This window comes from Synchiropus splendidus, chromosome 11 (genome assembly GCF_027744825.2).
Source record: "Synchiropus splendidus isolate RoL2022-P1 chromosome 11, RoL_Sspl_1.0, whole genome shotgun sequence".
NCBI lineage: Eukaryota > Metazoa > Chordata > Actinopteri > Syngnathiformes > Callionymidae > Synchiropus > Synchiropus splendidus.
In genome coordinates this window covers 11,111,033-11,128,895 of record NC_071344.1, presented here as the reverse complement: position 1 = coordinate 11,128,895, position 17,863 = coordinate 11,111,033, and the positions used below count along the sequence as shown (strand labels likewise).

At 42.0% G+C, this 17,863-nt stretch overlaps 1 protein-coding gene across 1 annotated transcript; it reads left to right on the top strand.

Annotated features, from left to right (window-relative positions):
* Positions 1-521: 521 nt before the first annotated feature.
* Positions 522-16,184, top strand: elovl6 (ELOVL fatty acid elongase 6). Its single transcript, XM_053879201.1, has 4 exons — positions 522-604; positions 11,927-12,058; positions 12,530-12,681; positions 14,132-16,184. Exons 1-4 carry the CDS (start codon positions 522-524, stop codon positions 14,572-14,574), a joined length of 810 nt encoding a protein of 269 aa, XP_053735176.1. The 3' UTR covers positions 14,575-16,184.
* The last annotated feature ends 1,679 nt before the right edge of the window (positions 16,185-17,863 follow it).

Here is a 17,863-nt window from a genome sequence, read left to right as displayed (position 1 = left end):
GCCTCTTGTGGGGACTTTTTGGAGGCTGGTATATTTGATTTCACTATTTCAGTTATCACGTGGTAATGGTGAAGAGTACAGATAAGGATATTGGAATGAAGCTTCCTGTCAGTGAGCGTCCCTCATGCTTCCACTTCCCCTCTCTGTTGCAACGTTTAACGTGTCGATGAAAACATGTGCATTTAAGAGAGAAATCACACCACAATGAGGGTATAATAAAGGCGATCTGATCTTTTCTAACGCTAGTTTATTCTGTGATCCGATATTATTGAGCTGTGGAACGGCGACTCAACAGGCGATAGGACCTCGGGGAGACCTCGGTGTGGAAGAGGGCGTCGGCTCCGCAGCCGGTAGAGGAGGAAGCTGCATCTGCTCGCGCGCACACACGCGAGCTGCTAACGGCCGCGCAAGCGATGCGAGTCCCGGGCCACGAAGAGACCGACTGAATCCACACACACACACACCTCCTCCGTTGACTTTCCTCATCCAGCGGCTTCAACCACCAACACCCCGCGGTCAGCATGTCGGTGCTAGCCCTGCAAGAGTACGAATTTGAGCGGCAGTTCAACGAGGATGAAGCCATCCGATGGATGCAGGAGAACTGGTGAGGCGACACCGCGATTCTGACGGCTACCGTGTTAACCTGAAGCTGCTAGCCTCATATAAACCCCCGCTTTTTGATCTCCGCTCACCCGCAGGCTACTCTTTTTGTATACAGTAGCCTTTGTTTTGTGCGATGACCGAGCGCACGCAGGCCTTATGTGTGATGCTGTGGCACACTGAAGCGCGTCTGGCCACATTAAATCATGTTTGGCTGCAAGGATTTGCCCTTGATTCGCCGTGATTCCTTCCTAGTCACCGCGATATCATTGAAAGGTCAGCCGTGGATCCCACGGGCGACCCACTACCCCGCTGCCTTCATGTGCAATACGTGCCTGTGAATATCGCCCCACAGCCTCATGACTTCTTAAACTATCTCACATGTCACCATCTAATAGGAAATTCTTATTTAAGGACGTCCATTGTGGGTCACAGGCTTTATGCTTGTGGACAATAATCCGGGATTTGCATGTACATTTTGAGCTATCCTCCATGGACTCACATAGTCTCCACTATTTTGCTTTTTGTGGTCATTACATTTGAATAAATATTGGCTGTTACATGATTCAGACAAGTTAAGTGTTACACATGATGAATCTACATCTGCAAGTGTGTGGAACGTGAAAGGTCAGACACCTATATTGCTCTCTATTGCTGTCAGGTAAATTAAATGCTCTTATTTTCTTTTGTGGAACGACAGAACACATTGTTGTTCCCCTGTGTAGCTTCTTAGCTCGACACTGGTAAATATTGACCTCCGTTTCTCCTGTGTTGTGGATGTTACCACATTGAATACGCAACTTACTGACTCTTTTTGTCCACTTTTTGCCAACTATCAGTTTCGTTTTTCATATTAGAGCACTTAAAGATGTTTTTGCTCATAATGACTCAACACATTCTTTTGGGTTTGATGGAGACTAATGACTAATGGAGGAAAAAAAAAGCAATGACTACCTCGACCAATCATCGGGATATCATTGGTCGCGTGAGCAGCTGTGGTTATACCCGACAGAAACTGGAAGGGGTGTGCCAATATTTTTTTTTTCTTGCCCAACACCAACTTCGATTTATTCAGAGATTCCTCCCTGGTTAGTAAAATGTGAAGTAGTACAAAAAGTAACTTTCCTAAGACAGCAAAACAACACCAAAGTTATATATATTAAGGCTGGGAATCTTGGGGTACCTCACGATACGATGTGCGATAAACGATAATATCTCAATATGGTGATACTGCAATTGCCAACACATTGCTCTTAATAACCAACAGTTTATCTGTGTGTTTATGGAGGTGAAACAAAAACAAACAAGGAGTAAAATTGATTCAACATACCATTTGTATTTTTCAGTACAATTTACAATTTAACAAAAGTACAAATTGAGTCCGCCATAGCGCCGTTGTTTTGTTTTGTCTTTTGTCGTTTTTGTGCTTTGGAGCGCTCCCTGGACGCTGGATGATATGTAAGACGGTGGCACACAGTCCTCAGTGACAACGGGACGATGAAAGCGTGTATAGCGGCTGTACTATAAAAAATAATCGATACGCGACAAGATCATATCGATAATATATCTTAAGGTGAAATATCGCGATAGTTCGCCATATCGATATTGTATATATATATATATATATATATATATATATACAGTGCAGTGGCATATGTGATTTGATCTCAGTTAGTTTTGTTGTGAACCGTTGTGAACAGACTGTTGGGTAACGTTAGAATTTGGATCTGACAATAACAAATGAAGTATTTCATTTGTTCAGTCAGAATATTAATCATTATTCAGCATTCCGCTCAAAAAAATTCCTTTCTGTGCTTCAGGTGTTTCTTTATCTGCGAGTGATAGAAGGACCTGAGCTATGTCTGAGTTGCAGCATGCAAGTGCCCTTCACTCCCTGCTTCAAACAGCCGAGCAGCCAATCATTCGTGCCGTCTGATGTCTGCTGACTGAGCAGCAGCCAATCATGTTTCAGCATATCTGTGCTGACTTCTCTGAGCCACGGCAAATGATGTCAGACTGGGGTCAGGGCACATAGCTGATGGAGGCACTTTAGTGCAGGACCCAGCAAGGGCATACAGTCACACTGAAAATGTCTTATTCATTCAGGGAAACATACACTTAATCTGATTTCATCTCTACCGAAGATAACGTTGGTTCTTAAAGGGTTTGGCAGGTCAGCTCATGGTGTTTCACTGAGCAAATTAGCTTTTATTTTAGAGGTTTCTGATGACATGTTTCAGTCTCAACTGCTGCCTTGAAATGTAAATATTTATTGCTGACTATTTTTGAATGGTAAACCAGTGTTGTTATCGCTAATCCCTCTGTTTTGGTTCCCTACAATAGCATCAACTGATCCTGCTCTGTTCCAGAATTGTATTTAGTGAAGGAAATTGTTGAACATTACTGAGCTTTTGGACTCTGGTTTCCATAGTGCTGCATGCTCAGATTTTCAAATCAGTTTCCTGTTCTCTATTGGGACTTTGGTTTACTGAATCGATCATTTGCCACCTGCATGTTACAGAGGACCTAATATAGTGGTCTGAGAGTCATGATAAGATATGATATGATATGATATGATGTTATATTATATTATATTTACATGAGGAAATGAGTATAAGTCCAACCCAATGGAGTTAAAATCACGTTCTCTCCAGCCACACCCACTCTGCTTTTGTCAGGAACGCCTCAGTTGAACTCCATGTAACTGCACACTCCACACTTCAGTTCACTTGCAACTAAAGCCTCACTACTTTGTCTGTCCACTTGAGCTGGGATGTATTGTCTTTGTCTGTGTGCTTTCTACTCCATTGTTTATATTGATGTGAACATATGCAGACGTTGTGCTGTGGTGAGCAGGCGAAAGGGGGTTTGATGATGTCATCGGAGTGTCTCCGGAACCATGAGTGAGGGAGGAGACAGCGGTGCTTATGTGTTCTGCATCACTGGAGAGAACACAGAGTTGGGAACCACACACTTCATGTGTGGGTCTAATTTGAATGGTGGCGTAACCGGCATTTAAACGCAGATTTCTCTCAAGATGCTGACTCACTTTGTGCATTAGAGCAGGTGGGCTTCAGTAGCCTTCGCTCCCAGTGAATCTGTTTAGTGCTTTCTGAGACGCCTCTGAGGAAGAGTATCCTCCCTGGTGTTGATGTTTTTGTCTGGTCCAATAGAAATTACTGTATTTAATCACGTGCATCACTGTACCCATGCTAATTCTGTGTTTAACAAAAGTGCTTTTTTCCATGTTTGTCTGTTTGCGAAACATAGTGGGATAAAAAAATATAGTTTGCTTGCATTGAAATTGGTGTTGCAGTGAAATCTTTAGAATCTGGGTTGTGCACGCTGCTTCCAAGAAATGATGCCAAACGGGAGTGACCGCATCATCCCCCAGGCTTGTTGGCCACATGGCTGCTTCTTCCACCGCCGCCGAGGTCACAGATTAAGATGTGGGTCAGTTCTGATCAAATTTGCCAGCAGTGTGCCTGGACTCAGCTCTGCTTGGCCAGTCAAATCACATCTATCCGTCTTTGACACATAAGATGCAAACAAGCAACACAGTTGGTGTCATATATAGTTTGTTGGAAATATATGTCTGTTGTATGTGGAGCTTTTTAAGCTTGTTGTTTCATGATCATCTTACAACTCTGCTCATTTACAGACAAATTGATTTCATGAGTAACAATTCCATTGTTGGGCATCACATTGATGTCGACTCATGTTTACGTCAATGTTTTTTTCCCCCAAACAAAACAAGATCAATATTCTTGTCTCTAGCATTCCAGGCCAGTGTGTCAAACAGTGCCAGACTAGAAGTGAAGCAAGTAATTCAGACAGTGAGTAGACGGTCTTTTTTGGGGGTTATGATACCAGAATTCCAGTAGTTTATGACAATGTCTGTGGATACCCACGATTTTGAATATTTATTGGATGTCTCACTCCCCAAAACAGAAGTTATGTATTTAAAGTTCTTTATTCAAGGGTTTGTTTTTACCAAAATGAACATTTGTGGCTGAAGCTGAATAAAAGTTTTAAAGCTTGGTCGATTACAGAATAGCAAACATGGTTAAGATTTTTAAAATAATATGAATAAAAATTATATATAATACAATTTGAGAAGGAGAAAGTAATCATGTTGTGAGTGAAGTGCTAAAGACTGTTGTCGTGGAAATTCATTAGCAGTGCCAGTGTTGGCATCAATAGACAGTCTACTTTCTCTCTGCCCCTGCAGACTTGCTATGTCTGGGTCTATGTGCCTTCGTAACACAGCAATGTTAAATAATGTCATTTATTGTCAAAGTATACATTCAATTTCATGACCCATGGCTCAAATTTGCATGACCCAATAGCCAAATAAATGATGTAGTGTGCCATTGATTTGGAAACATGTTGTTTAATAATGAAGAGTCTATCATTGACATTGTTTAATCCCTTTAAAGACACCCAGAACCCTTACGGTCACACATGCTTGCTTGTTTCTGCATCCCTCTCCTCATTGGCCTGTCGGTTTAGAAGGCATGTGTGAGTATGTAAACACACAGTAATCTGGTCGGACTCACGCTCTGTGACACAAGCATGCAGACTCATCCTCAGACTGCACACTCAGGATTACGCAATAGGTGAAATCTCTTGGGCCAGCTAATACAGGCAGGTTGGCTGCAGCTTTGGACACCAAGTCTGAGGGAAGGGGTTGGGACGGTGCAGTCCAGATCAGGAACCTGGTGTTCTGCTTGATAGTGTAGCGCTGCTGTACTCAAATAGTAGATACAGAGACTTCTGTATGTGTCATTTGAAATATATTTTTTTATTTATCGAGCCGAGTCGGTAAATGTTGTGATGGTACCTTAAATAACTGGCCCTTCCGCTCCTATCTCTTACTATGTGATAATCCACAGATTAAAAAACAACATACAAGAGCAGGTGCTCAGGTGCAGTGTGTTTACATTAGGTCTCTGTACATTGGTGTCATTTTACACCATTTAAGTCGAGCCATTGGGAGGCTGTGTGGGCAGCAGTAATTTTAAATACCACTCAGCTATGTATGATTCTACATCATTTAACAGTGTGGTCAATGTGTCCCTTCTGCAGACTTTGAAATGTATAGTTTTAATATGATTGACTCATTCATCCACATATAATTATGTTTTGTTTTTTTGTCTTTTAATGAGAGTAGAACTTCAAACGTTACTGCATATCCTGTAACCTCTGGTGCATTTCAAGTAGTGTTGTAATGGAGACCACCAAACCTGAGACCAGTCTTGGTCCTGGATCCCCTGGTCTGTGTCTTGACTCAACCTCAGGTTTAGTGGTCCAGATTACAACAGTCATTTTGAGGTTTAAATAAAAGCAAATAAACCAGGTGCAGGTTTTTACTTGGACCTATAAGCGTTCCTATTAAATTTAAAGAAGCATATCATCTGAAACAGTTTAAAAAAAAATCCTTGCGGAATCTCTGATGCTTATCTTTGCGTGTGTGGTGGATGTAGTGTGGTGCTTTCTCTTATAAATGCCAGTCTGTGTTTGTTGACATTCTTGTTCCAGGAAAGGAAGCAGTGGCATTTTCTCTCTTGAAGTGATTTTGAAAGAATTGATGCTGACTCCTGACCTTTCATTTTGTTCTGTTACAGAAATTATTTTTCAAATTCCATCTTTGTGGTTGTGTTGAAATAGAAGGGTTTGAACATGAGCTTGTGTTGAGAGCTATTTTTGCTCTCAATATATATTAATAAACCTATCACAGCCTACCTGGCAGATGCCTAAATTTAGAGATTAAAAGCTGCAACCTAGAATTTGTTTATTAATTGCTTTCAGGGTATTGTGCTAAGTATTGTTGACATATTTATATTGGCGTGAGACATCCAGCTCTTGAGGGAGAATTGATTTGTGTGTGTCTCATGGGATGCCATTATGATACCGGTGCTTCTGTAATTGGTCATTATCGTGCAGTTGTTTGGGTCTTCTCCCCAAAAGTACCACCTGCCTCTATAGCAAATACTTCAGTTGCACTTCTTAGTTTAGACCAGTAGTGTCCACTCTGGTCCTCAAAGGATTGGGGTGGTTCAGGTTCAAACACACACCGTTTCACCAATGAGGTGTCATCTGAAACAAGCAGCACCAGACTGACCCTCATCTCAAGGCCCTTTATTCTAATCCAACTAATTCAGTCTCCAGACATGTGATTGGTGAAAAGGAGGTGTCTCCTCATTGGTTGGAACAAAAACCTGCACCCAGTGTGAGCCCTTGTGGAACAGTTTGGACAACCCTGGTGTAGAATTACCTCCATTGTCTTTGAGTGTTGAGTTCCAGTTGGTCCACCTCTGACTGTGGGCAGGCTGATCTCTTTCCTGTTGTGGGTGTTTAGTCTTCAGCTGTGGGCTGGACGATTATCGTGGGTCATAATGATGAATTATTAAGTAGTCAATATCATTATTTTTGCTATAATGGTGCTGCAGTAGATGGACACTATGGTTTGCCGATATGGACAAAAAAACTTATCACGATTAAATGTAGTAATTTCGGCAATAAGTTTGTCTCCAGCATCATTATTTGTTTATGTCTAAATATAATAGTTAACCAAGTGTAGAGATGAGAAATTCAATGTTTCATGTCTCTCGGAGAACTTGGTGGTTTTATTTAGGGGTTAAATTGAGCTGTCTGCTGTATCTCAGTAAATGATCATTTAGTCATATTCTCTTCTCAAAATCATGATACAAACTGTCCTTTGTCTTGTGTGATGAAAAACATTTTCACAATTCTCTCTCCTAAAATGTTTGTTTTTCTTTGCCTTATTTAATATTTCACTCATACTTTGAACGCTTTTGAATTTGTTGATGGTCCCTAACTGATGCCGGGTTGTAGCATTAGCGCTGCCTATGAGAGTGTGTCCGCGATCAGTGAACCCTAATGGGGACGCGGAAGAGGACGCCGCCGACAATACCGGAGCGGAGCTCTGTCCAATATCCAACTATTTTCACCACTGTGTTTCGCTGAGGCGCCAGCGTTGCAGGAAACCTGCATGTGTTGATATGAACCAAAGCGTCAGAGAACCTATGAGGACCACTCCATCTAATAAAGTCAACACAGATCCAGAGACTCTTGGAGTCGACCAATGTCTTTATCAAAGGTTCCCTTAATTAAGTTAAAAACTAACACCATGAATCAAAGTCCACCACACTCTCCACAACGGTCACACGGCAGTGTCAGCGTTCAAACCGCGGAGCTGGAGAGCGCGGTGTGCCGTCACGGTCGCGTCATGTTCACGTGTGCAAATCCAATGCAGCCAGTGTGTCACATATCGAATTTATCGTGAGATGCAGAATTGTCATCGTGGAGATTGTGTTTGGCTGTTTTTTGATAAATTATCGCCCATCCCTAATGGACACTGTGATAATAAGAATGATGATATGAAGCAGAAAGCTTTGCAAGTCTTGTCTTCCGAGTGCAGTACCTTGGACAACCAATGCTGGTGACCTTGTACAACCCCGGCGTCCATCAACACTACATATGTCCTGTTTAACTTTCCTGAAGCACAGAAAGAACATCACTCAACAACTAATGACTTCACATAACTTTAACCTGACAGCATGCCACCCTTGATGCAAGTTCATAAGTTCGTCATGTACGTCATCGCTAATCCATGTAATAAGAACGAGACGGACATGATTTATGATTTAATTTCGTCTCTGTTAATGTATTCAATTCATAATGTCAATGACACGTGTGCAAGGTTGTCTTGCAGCTGGAGTTGGCTGATCTGAAGAGTTTTCCAGAAATAACTGTCCAAAACAGTCCTGTTTTTCAAGATGGCACAGCTGCCTTTAGAATTTTGCTGAGCCCATGAAAGATTGTTTACCCTGCTCCAGGTGGCTCGTCGGCCCAGGTGCACTGCTTCATGAAGCTCAGCATTATTGTGGGTTTTTTTTTTCCCCTGGTGAATTTGTTAAAACTACTTCTTGGAGCAAAAGCATAGTTTGAGCGGCTATTTCTGTTATGTCAACAGAAAAAGGGGAGTAATAAGACACACAGGCTTTGTACCAAATCAGCTGCCACTCCCTCTACAAACTCTGAATAGCTTGAACACAATTGATCAGTAATCCATTTCATCTGCACAAGCATGTATGCACACTATGATAGCATTGCATCGCAGCAAAACCAATTCAAAATAATAACCGTATCGGACACTTGGATTTGCGTTGATAAAGGAGTGGATTTTGTACTTAGATGGCTACGAGTTTCACTATCTAAACAAAGTTTTGTGTGACTATTTACTGGCTTAAATTTAACTCTGTAAAGAAAGAACGTAATACATAGTCATCTGCTGAAGGTATTTTAGGAATGTTTTCTAAAGTCAATCAAATACTCTTCTTCGTTTGTGATGACTTCAACTGATGAATCCCAAAAAATAACTAATGTATCAAGGCTGTACAATATATTCACCATTCACATTGAACTACAATACAGGAACGGCTTGAGAAGCCATGTCTATCACTCATATGACCACAATGTATATGTCATATGTAGGGATGTCCCGATACTGCTTTTTTGCTGAGCAACATTTGAGTACTTGCCCATTTTGAGTACGGATACCAGTCATTAATAATACCATATCAACCATTTTCTAGTATGATTTAAAAAAAAAAAATTCACACATGACACGCAGGATTACTATTGCGACAACACGTCATCTGTAGGGTAAAACTAAACTGTGTTACAACGGTCTTCGATATTATATATCAGCATATGCGTCCTGGTTCATCGCCGGGTTACTACGCCAAAGAAAGTCCTTCACACTTGTATGTGTGCTGTGTGAAACACACAGATACAGTCCGTATCTTAATGTTCCTGTTGCTCTATCTCAGTAAAATGTCAATATGTCTACAGATTGTGTTTTATTGTGAAATTTGAAGCGGTGCCATTTGGAGCTCACAAAAATAATCGAACCGTCGGCAGTTTGAAGTAGGGCAGAGGTCTGTCACTGCGGCACTCTTTGGGAAGTATATTTAATACGTGAGAACGGGCATGTGCGTGTGGCACGAGAGCCACCCTCATTTGCATGAGAGTTGACAGCCCTGTCAAAACCTGTGATGCACTGAAGGGGAAACGCGATACAGCATGTGAACATTGTAGGAGGTATCCAGTGGTGTCGTGACCGAGTATTTAAAAAGTACGAGTTCCACAAAATATGTCAGTATTGAGGCAGATGCTGTCATTGGTGCCGGGACATCCCTTGTTAAATGATTCCACATTATGAAATTGTCCATTAAAGCAATGTAGCATGAATACAAAGCTTTACAAATGCTGTTAAGGTGTTGCAAAACCTCAGTAAATAGAAAAATGCACTGCGTTACAAATCTGAAACCTAATGTGGCAGATGGTGTTCGATATGTAGACGGAGTTACTCATTATTTTATTGATCATGCCGCTGGCAAGAGCAGTGTGGATGATGTGGTCCAAGCTTTTAGCCTATAAATCTCTTTTTTTGTGCGTGCAAATGTTGAAACTGTCTATGATAACCTTGTAGAAACACTTCCAAATTCAGTGTTTGTTATAGTGGAAACTAAAAGTGTGTGAGATGTGATAAGGTCACATCACATCACAGGCAGAGTCCAAAAAAGAACTCAACCAGTCTGAATGAAGTTCCTTTGTTAAAAGTTTATGGAGAAAACCAGCTGCAAGTGAAAGGTGCTGCTGTATACGACAAGTCAATAGTGACGGTCGGTGGACCTGGGATGGCTGCTTATTGGGAACAAAGACTTGTAACTCAATGTGTCACTTTTGGCTTTAACCTCCATATTTTCAGCAGCCCGTCGAGTTTTTCCACATTTTAATGTTTGTTGTAATGTACGTTTTTGTCTGTCAAACTAAAAAAAAATGTAGCAAAAATGTAAAAAATGTTGTAGAAATGCGACTCGTCATTGTCCGACGCTCTCTAAGGTGTTGCATCACCACTCAAGCCTTCTCTGTTAGCGCCCTTTGTAATAACTGCCAACAACAACTATCGGTTACCGGGGAAACCAGAGCAGATATTGATTCTATACATTCGCAACAGGCACATTACAGAATGCTACTGGAGCATTGGTTTTAGTGGGAACTTACTTGCTGTGCTAGGAACAATCTGTGAAGTTGGCAAGTTTTTCTACAAAATTCTTGGTTGGACTGGGCAATAAAATAATAATTCTATGATATATTTATTGTGAAATAACTTGTTAAAATGATCTGTGACATATGTCTAAAATATAGTGGATAGAGACCTCTATAGATTAGTAGTTTTGACAGTCCTGGGCTTCAAAACTCTGATCAAATGCTCATATTGTGGGACCAAATCTGGAGATGGTGACAAACAGGCGGACCAGACCCATCTGCACTGCTGTTGCTACATTACTCACATTTACAGTCATAGCCTCTGTGAACATACTAGTGCTGACTGTGAAATCAAGTCGCTTGACTGTCAGACTGAAATCTGAGGGAGTTATGTGGTTTTTTTTTTTTACCCTTGCAGTACTTTATTTATGTTGCTCCTGTGCTGGCCTGTTAATACAAGCTGGTGACATGTGCAATGAACTTTAAGATGGTGTGTAAGAAGTAGAGACAAGTGTGAGGAGGAATTGGAGAAACATCTAATGATAAACTCAAGTGAAGGCCACTTCTTAATGTGTCTTAATGTGAGAACATGCCACTGAGAAATCCGCCTGACTGAATTTTGCTTATTCTTGTTAGAGGCTGTATACGTTTCTTTGTGGGCTGAATGTTAGGAAACCTGTGCAGGTAGAAGTTTCAGAGGAAAGAAATTCTACTTATGTAAACCATCAAACCAGTGGACGATGAAATTATTTACTTCGGATTTAATCCTTTTTTCACAGTGCAGAGAAATATTTGAGATTGACAAAAAAATATTGACTGAAATGATTCAGTGTGAATTGCATTTTCTGAGGAGGAATTGGAAATCACTTGCTGAGTGACAAAGAGCTGGATGAAATGAGCATGAGTCGCACTGTTCATTCTCAGCAATGGCAATTTGAATGGCTTTATTTGTCCTTTTCTTGGTTGTTCATTGGCTTTCTACTCAGACTTCATGCATTCAAACACGTCCATGAAAAACATTTATAGCTACTCTCTTCAAGTGGCTTTTAGATTCGATTTTATCAGTGGGGGAATTCAATGCAATGAAAATGTTACTTCTTTGAAACACCTATGCATCAAAATGCAACACTTGGATGTCTACATAGGACACACAAGTCAGGATAGATGATGCCTCAGGAGAATGGGCTGCCTGGAGTTGTCTTATCAGTTGTCTTGTTGTTTTTAACCGTCATTTTCTGTGTCACAGGAAAAAGTCGTTTCTCTTCTCGGCTCTCTACGCTGCCTTCATCCTCGGGGGACGCCATGTCATGAAACAGAGGGAGAAGTTCGAGTTGAGGAAACCACTGGTGCTATGGTCTCTCACACTTGCTGTGTTCAGGTAGGACATTATTAGATATCCAATACTCCTTTCTAGTGATTTTGTGAATCGATTAATCTTAGCCTTTCATTCAACCTTGCTTTGCAAATAATTTGAAGGTTAGTATTGTGGAGTATTATGTTTCTAGAATCAATTATTAGTGATTCAGGATGTAGTTTACAGGCTCTGCTGTTGAGTATCTTTGAGTGTTGACAGGAATCTTTTACTTGTATGTCAACTCAAATGCTTTGAGCTTGTTTTGCCTTTTTTTAATGTAAGGAGAACTGTTGAAGAAAATATTCACAGCTTTAAACACACTGACTTGTGTGAAGGATTTATGTCACCCAAATCTGAGTTTAAGAAAACTTGGCTGATATTACTGTTGAAAATCTCAAACTTGTGTGGCCCCTTGAAATGAAGTTGGAAACTGCCTTTCGCCCTCCTTGGTGCCCACAGTAATAGTGGAATTGTGTCCCTTCTTTGGTGTTTCAGTATATTTGGTGCCATCCGTACTGGGAGCTACATGATGCACATCCTGATGACCAAAGGGCTAAAACAGTCGGTTTGTGACCAGAGCTTCTACAACGGGCCGGTCAGCAAATTCTGGGCCTATGCATTTGTGCTAAGTAAAGCACCGGAACTGGGTAAGTGCTGCAGCCGAACATTGACTACTGAGAAACGCGAGTCATTGTGACATGATGCAAGTGATCCGAACATGGCGTGTCATGGGTCAGACATGGTGCACATTTGAGACTTCGCTCTTGTCATTTACATAAAAGAGATTTCTCAAATGAAATGGACTATGTTGCTGGTTGTTGCTCCCAGGTGCAGAAGATGACTCTTTCATTCCTGGTGACGTGAGGCAAGAAGGGTTGATCACTCTTGGACAATGTTGCTTCTAGGCTGCGCGCTGCACATTTATGCACAGCTGATACGATCTAAGCGCACAAAAATATCTTCGCCGTGCAACAAAATTAATCCTGAATTGAATATAAATGACTGCAATTTCAGAACTACAAGGCTTCTTGCCGTCAAGACATAAAGCCTTGTGACGTTAGACCAATAAAGTGAAGCGCTGACTGCGCCGTTCGACCGTGTGGATCCTTCCTGGCCAACAGTTTCCACCAGTCCTGCGGTGCGTAAGCTCATCGTCCACTGAGTGACATCGCTACACACACAATGGAGTGAACAGCAACTATAAGAGCCGATTATTTGAAGTGAACTTTTGGTGCTGGCTGGTGTTTAAGAGCTGATTTCTCTTAGAGTCGCTCATGTTTGGTCAAAATGTGCGGATAAATGTGGATAAATATTTATAAAAGTTCCTTGAAGTTCTTTGATATCCAGCACCCTCAATGGTGTCATGTGACTTCAATGAGGGTTAGTTTACTTATTGTATTGGATGATTCTTGATAATATATTGTGAATATATTACACTATGATTCAGTTGAACAAATGTGTAAATAATCTATACAATTCAAAGACAATTGAAAGGCTTTTACTTTTACCTTTTTTATTTTTAAATTCCACATTTTCCATTTCTCAATGTGGGTTATGTAAATAGCAAATTCCTATCTCTGTTTAAAAGCTTATAAGCTATTACAGCTGCCACCACAGCCGACGACAACCAGTCGCTCACCGTGGTTCAAGTGACCAGAGAGTTTGCGTCTTTGCGCTCAGTCACATGAAGAGTTAGAGGGAGCGTTGCCTTTGGACTAAAGAATCAACAGGAAGTAAAGCCGAGGGAGTCATGCATTTCCAGATTTTGACTGGGTTTAACTCCTTCGTGTCTGCACGTATGACACTGGGAGAGTGTTCTTACTCTGCTTCTAATGTATATGTCTACTTTTGTTTGAGGGTGAAATGAAGGTGGGGTGGTCATAAAACCGATGCTTTATGACCACCCCACCCTCATTTAACAAGGATGTGTTCTAGAGCAAACATTCCTCTCTGACAGTGACCATAACATGAAAAGTCCTGGGAGAACTTGGACTAACTCTGCTGGCTGGAGCAGCACATCCACCCGGGACTTTGCTTCCATTGTCTATTCATACTTGCACTTTCTTCTCTGACCTTTCTGTCCTCATCAATCTGCAGGCGACACTCTCTTCATTGTCCTGAGGAAGCAGAAACTCATCTTCCTCCACTGGTACCACCACATCACTGTGCTGCTCTACTCCTGGTACTCCTACAAGGACATGGTGGCCGGCGGAGGCTGGTTCATGACCATGAACTACTTGGTCCATGCCGTCATGTACTCTTACTACGCCTTGCGAGCGGCCGGCTTCAAGCTGTCGCGCAACTTCGCCATGTTCATCACGCTGACCCAGATCACCCAGATGCTGATGGGCTGCGTGGTTAACTACCTGGTGTACTCCTGGATGCAGCAGGGCCAGGAGTGTCCCTCTCACATGCAGAACATTGTGTGGTCCTCCCTCATGTACCTCAGCTACTTCGTGCTCTTTGTCCAGTTCTTCTTCGAGGCCTACATCGGCAAGTCCAGGTCCTCTGCTCCTGCTGTCGCGAAGAAAGCCGATTAAGAAAAGAGGTGAAGGAATCTCTGGATGGGATGACGTGCGAAGGGACCACTGACCTTAGAGAACAAGCGTTGAGATGGAGGGCAGTCGAGGCTGGAAGGGAGATGGAGGAAAGGGGCGGAGGGTGGGAAGTGTTTTTACTAATGTGCAAATTTAAAATGGCCCAGAGGGAAGTTTGACTTGAAGCAGTCACAATTTGTCCGTGTAAAGATGACACGACCCCCATGTCACTTCGCCATGAGTAGATTTTAACGACTTTGTTTACTTGATATTATGAAAAGAAAAAAAAACATGGTGCAAATAAGGATGGATGAAGGTGACCTGCAACATTTTACTGTCGACCGTCTGTGTTTGTTGTTTTTGTTTGGTGTGTGTGTGTGTGAGTGTTGTGATGGCACTGGTCAGGGGCGCCATGACGTCCGTGTCGAAGGGGGATTTTCTCAGGTCTTAGGATTTATCTCACACATTCTAAATATGCATATCCAGACATGGTAGACGTGTTTGACATCAGCACAGGTTCACACTTTGTCTGAGGGAACCATCGCGCCGAGGGTCCTGGTCGTCTTTGGGAAACGGATGCTGCCCTGCTGCAACATTCACCACCATGTCGCGGAAGTTGCTGACCAAACTTGGAATATGACTCATTTCATTCCTAGTGTTGTGCGTGTGTGTGTGTGAGCGACATTCAAGTGAACAAATCTGTTGAGCACTGAACTTTTAAAGGGAGAAAGAACATTGTTTACCAATGAATATATATTTAAAAAAAAAAAAAAGGATCCAACAGAAAAACGATTTTAAATCCTCTGTATTTAATGAAAAACTAGGACGTGTCTGTATTGATGTTTGTCGTGCGATCATGAATTTGCACTGTTTCATTGTATAAAAAAAAAGTGTATGAACAACGTGACAAAGTCAGATCTGCCTTTCAGTTGTGTTTATTCTCAATATCAGCAGCAATATTTAAGCATCGTCCACACAGACGTCATCGGAGCATCGCTCCATCTCTGGTATGAGCTTCAGACTAGATGCCTGCTGTGCGCTTCAGATTCTCACAACTCTTTCTTTGATGCACTGGAATTCAATGAAATAAAGTTCATCAATTGCTCTTTTGCTCTGAGTGATTGCACAAGTGGCTTCTTCATAGTCCTAGTTGATATCAAGGCCGTTATTTATTGACCCTCATTTTAATGATTTGTGTTATTTTGATTTGTCGATAAATTAATAAATCCATCACCCTGTTTATTTTCAGGGTTTTTTTTTTTTCTTTACATTAGACTGCCTTTATGGAAATCCTTCACTTGCTCCACTAGCGTCAACTGTGCTTCTCAACTTGTGTTCTGAGCAGGTTCTGACATCTTTGAAAACTTGTTCCAGACTCCAGGCTAATGGTTGAAATGTTTCATACCTTCTGGCTCAGCTCTTCTTTGTTGCCATGACAGTTAGACAGACAAGGCTCATGGAGTGGAACCAAACAAAGCTGTTGGATTGGGGACCTTTCTGAGGATTTCTTGCAGTTCATTTTTGACTGAACTAAGAAAACCTCAGAAACATCTCATATTTAAATTCCAGCTTTGAAAACAGCTTTCATAAGTGTGGACAACTTAAGTCCTAAGTACAGCAGCTCACATTTTTTTTTAGATCGTGAAATTGTGATGTTGTTCAGACATGAATTTTTAATATATATGTACATATATATATATAAAAACACACATATATATATAGATATAGATAGATATACATATACAGCATATAGATAGATATGCTGTATATATAATTCTGAAATGAATACAATAAATTATTGCACAATTAGTTTAAATTGTCATTACTGCAGCATTTATACATTTATTTACTCTGGATTATTGCATTTTATTTTCATTCACTGATTTACAGATTCCTGTATTTCCATATTTATTTCCACATTTCTGTCTCCACTTGGTACGAGTAAACGTATTTACTGATATTTATTCCCTTATTACAGCATTTATAAAATCATTGTGTATTTTTTTTCCCTCAGTCATATGGAAGACATGTTGCACGTCAGTTAAATCCATTGGTAAATCCATCGTTCAACAGATATAGTGCTTTGAAGACATCAGTGGAAGGACAGCACTTGCGCCAAAATATCAGCTGCAAATGTTGAGTCAACATGAATATTTGTCAGTGCTGCACCCAGCCTGTTGCCCTGTGAAGATGGGACAACCAACGTTCGAGCCCGTTCATGAACCCTGCACCGCTGTGTTGACATCATCTGCTGATGGAGCGATGACGCTTCATGAACCCTGCACCGCTGTGTTGACATCATCTACTGATGGAGCGATGACGCTTCATGAACCCTGCACCGCTGTGTTGACGTCATCTGCTGATGGAGCGATGACGCTTCATGAACCCTGCACCGCTGTGTTGACATCATCTGCTGATGGAGCGATGGCGCTTCATGATACCTGCACCGTTGTGTTGACATCATCTGCTGATGGAGCGATGACGCTTCATGAACCCTGCACCGCTGTGTTGATGTCATCTGCTGATGGAGCGATGACGCTTCATGAACCCTGCACCGCTGTGTTGACATCATCTGCTGATGGAGCGATGACGCTTCATGAACCCTGCACCGCTGTGTTGACATCATCTACTGATGGAGCGATGACGCTTCATGAACCCTGCACCGCTGTGTTGACATCATCTACTGATGGAGCGATGACGCTTCATGAACCCTGCACCGCTGTGTTGACGTCATCTGCTGATGGAGCGATGACGCTTCATGAACCCTGCACCGCTGTGTTGACATCATCTGCTGATGGAGCGATGGCGCTTCATGATACCTGCACTGTTGTGTTGACATCATCTGCTGATGGAGCGATGACGCTTCATGAACCCTGCACCGCTGTGTTGATGTCATCTGCTGATGGAGCGATGACGCTTCATGAACCCTGCACCGCTGTGTTGACATCATCTGCTGATGGAGCGATGACGCTTCATGAACCCTGCACCGCTGTGTTGACATCATCTGCTGATGGAGCGATGACGCTTCATGAACCCTGCACCGCTGTGTTGACATCATCTGCTGATGGAGCGATGGCGCTTCATGATACCTGCACTGTTGTGTTGACATCATCTGCTGATGGAGCGATGACGCTTCATGAACCCTGCACCGCTGTGTTGATGTCATCTGCTGATGGAGCGATGACGCTTCATGAACCCTGCACCGCTGTGTTGACATCATCTGCTGATGGAGCGATGACGCTTCATGAACCCTGCACCGCTGTGTTGACATCATCTGCTGATGGAGCGATGA

Excerpts from the sequence above, each read along its gene's own strand:
- elovl6 (XM_053879201.1), top strand. The coding sequence starts at position 522 with ATGTCGGTGCTAGCCCTGCAAGAGTACGAATTTGAGCGGCAGTTCAAC. Across the intron at positions 605-11,926 it reads CGATGGATGCAGGAGAACTG|GAAAAAGTCGTTTCTCTTCT; the intron begins GTGAGGCGACAC and ends TCTGTGTCACAG. Across the intron at positions 12,059-12,529 it reads CTCACACTTGCTGTGTTCAG|TATATTTGGTGCCATCCGTA; the intron begins GTAGGACATTAT and ends TTGGTGTTTCAG.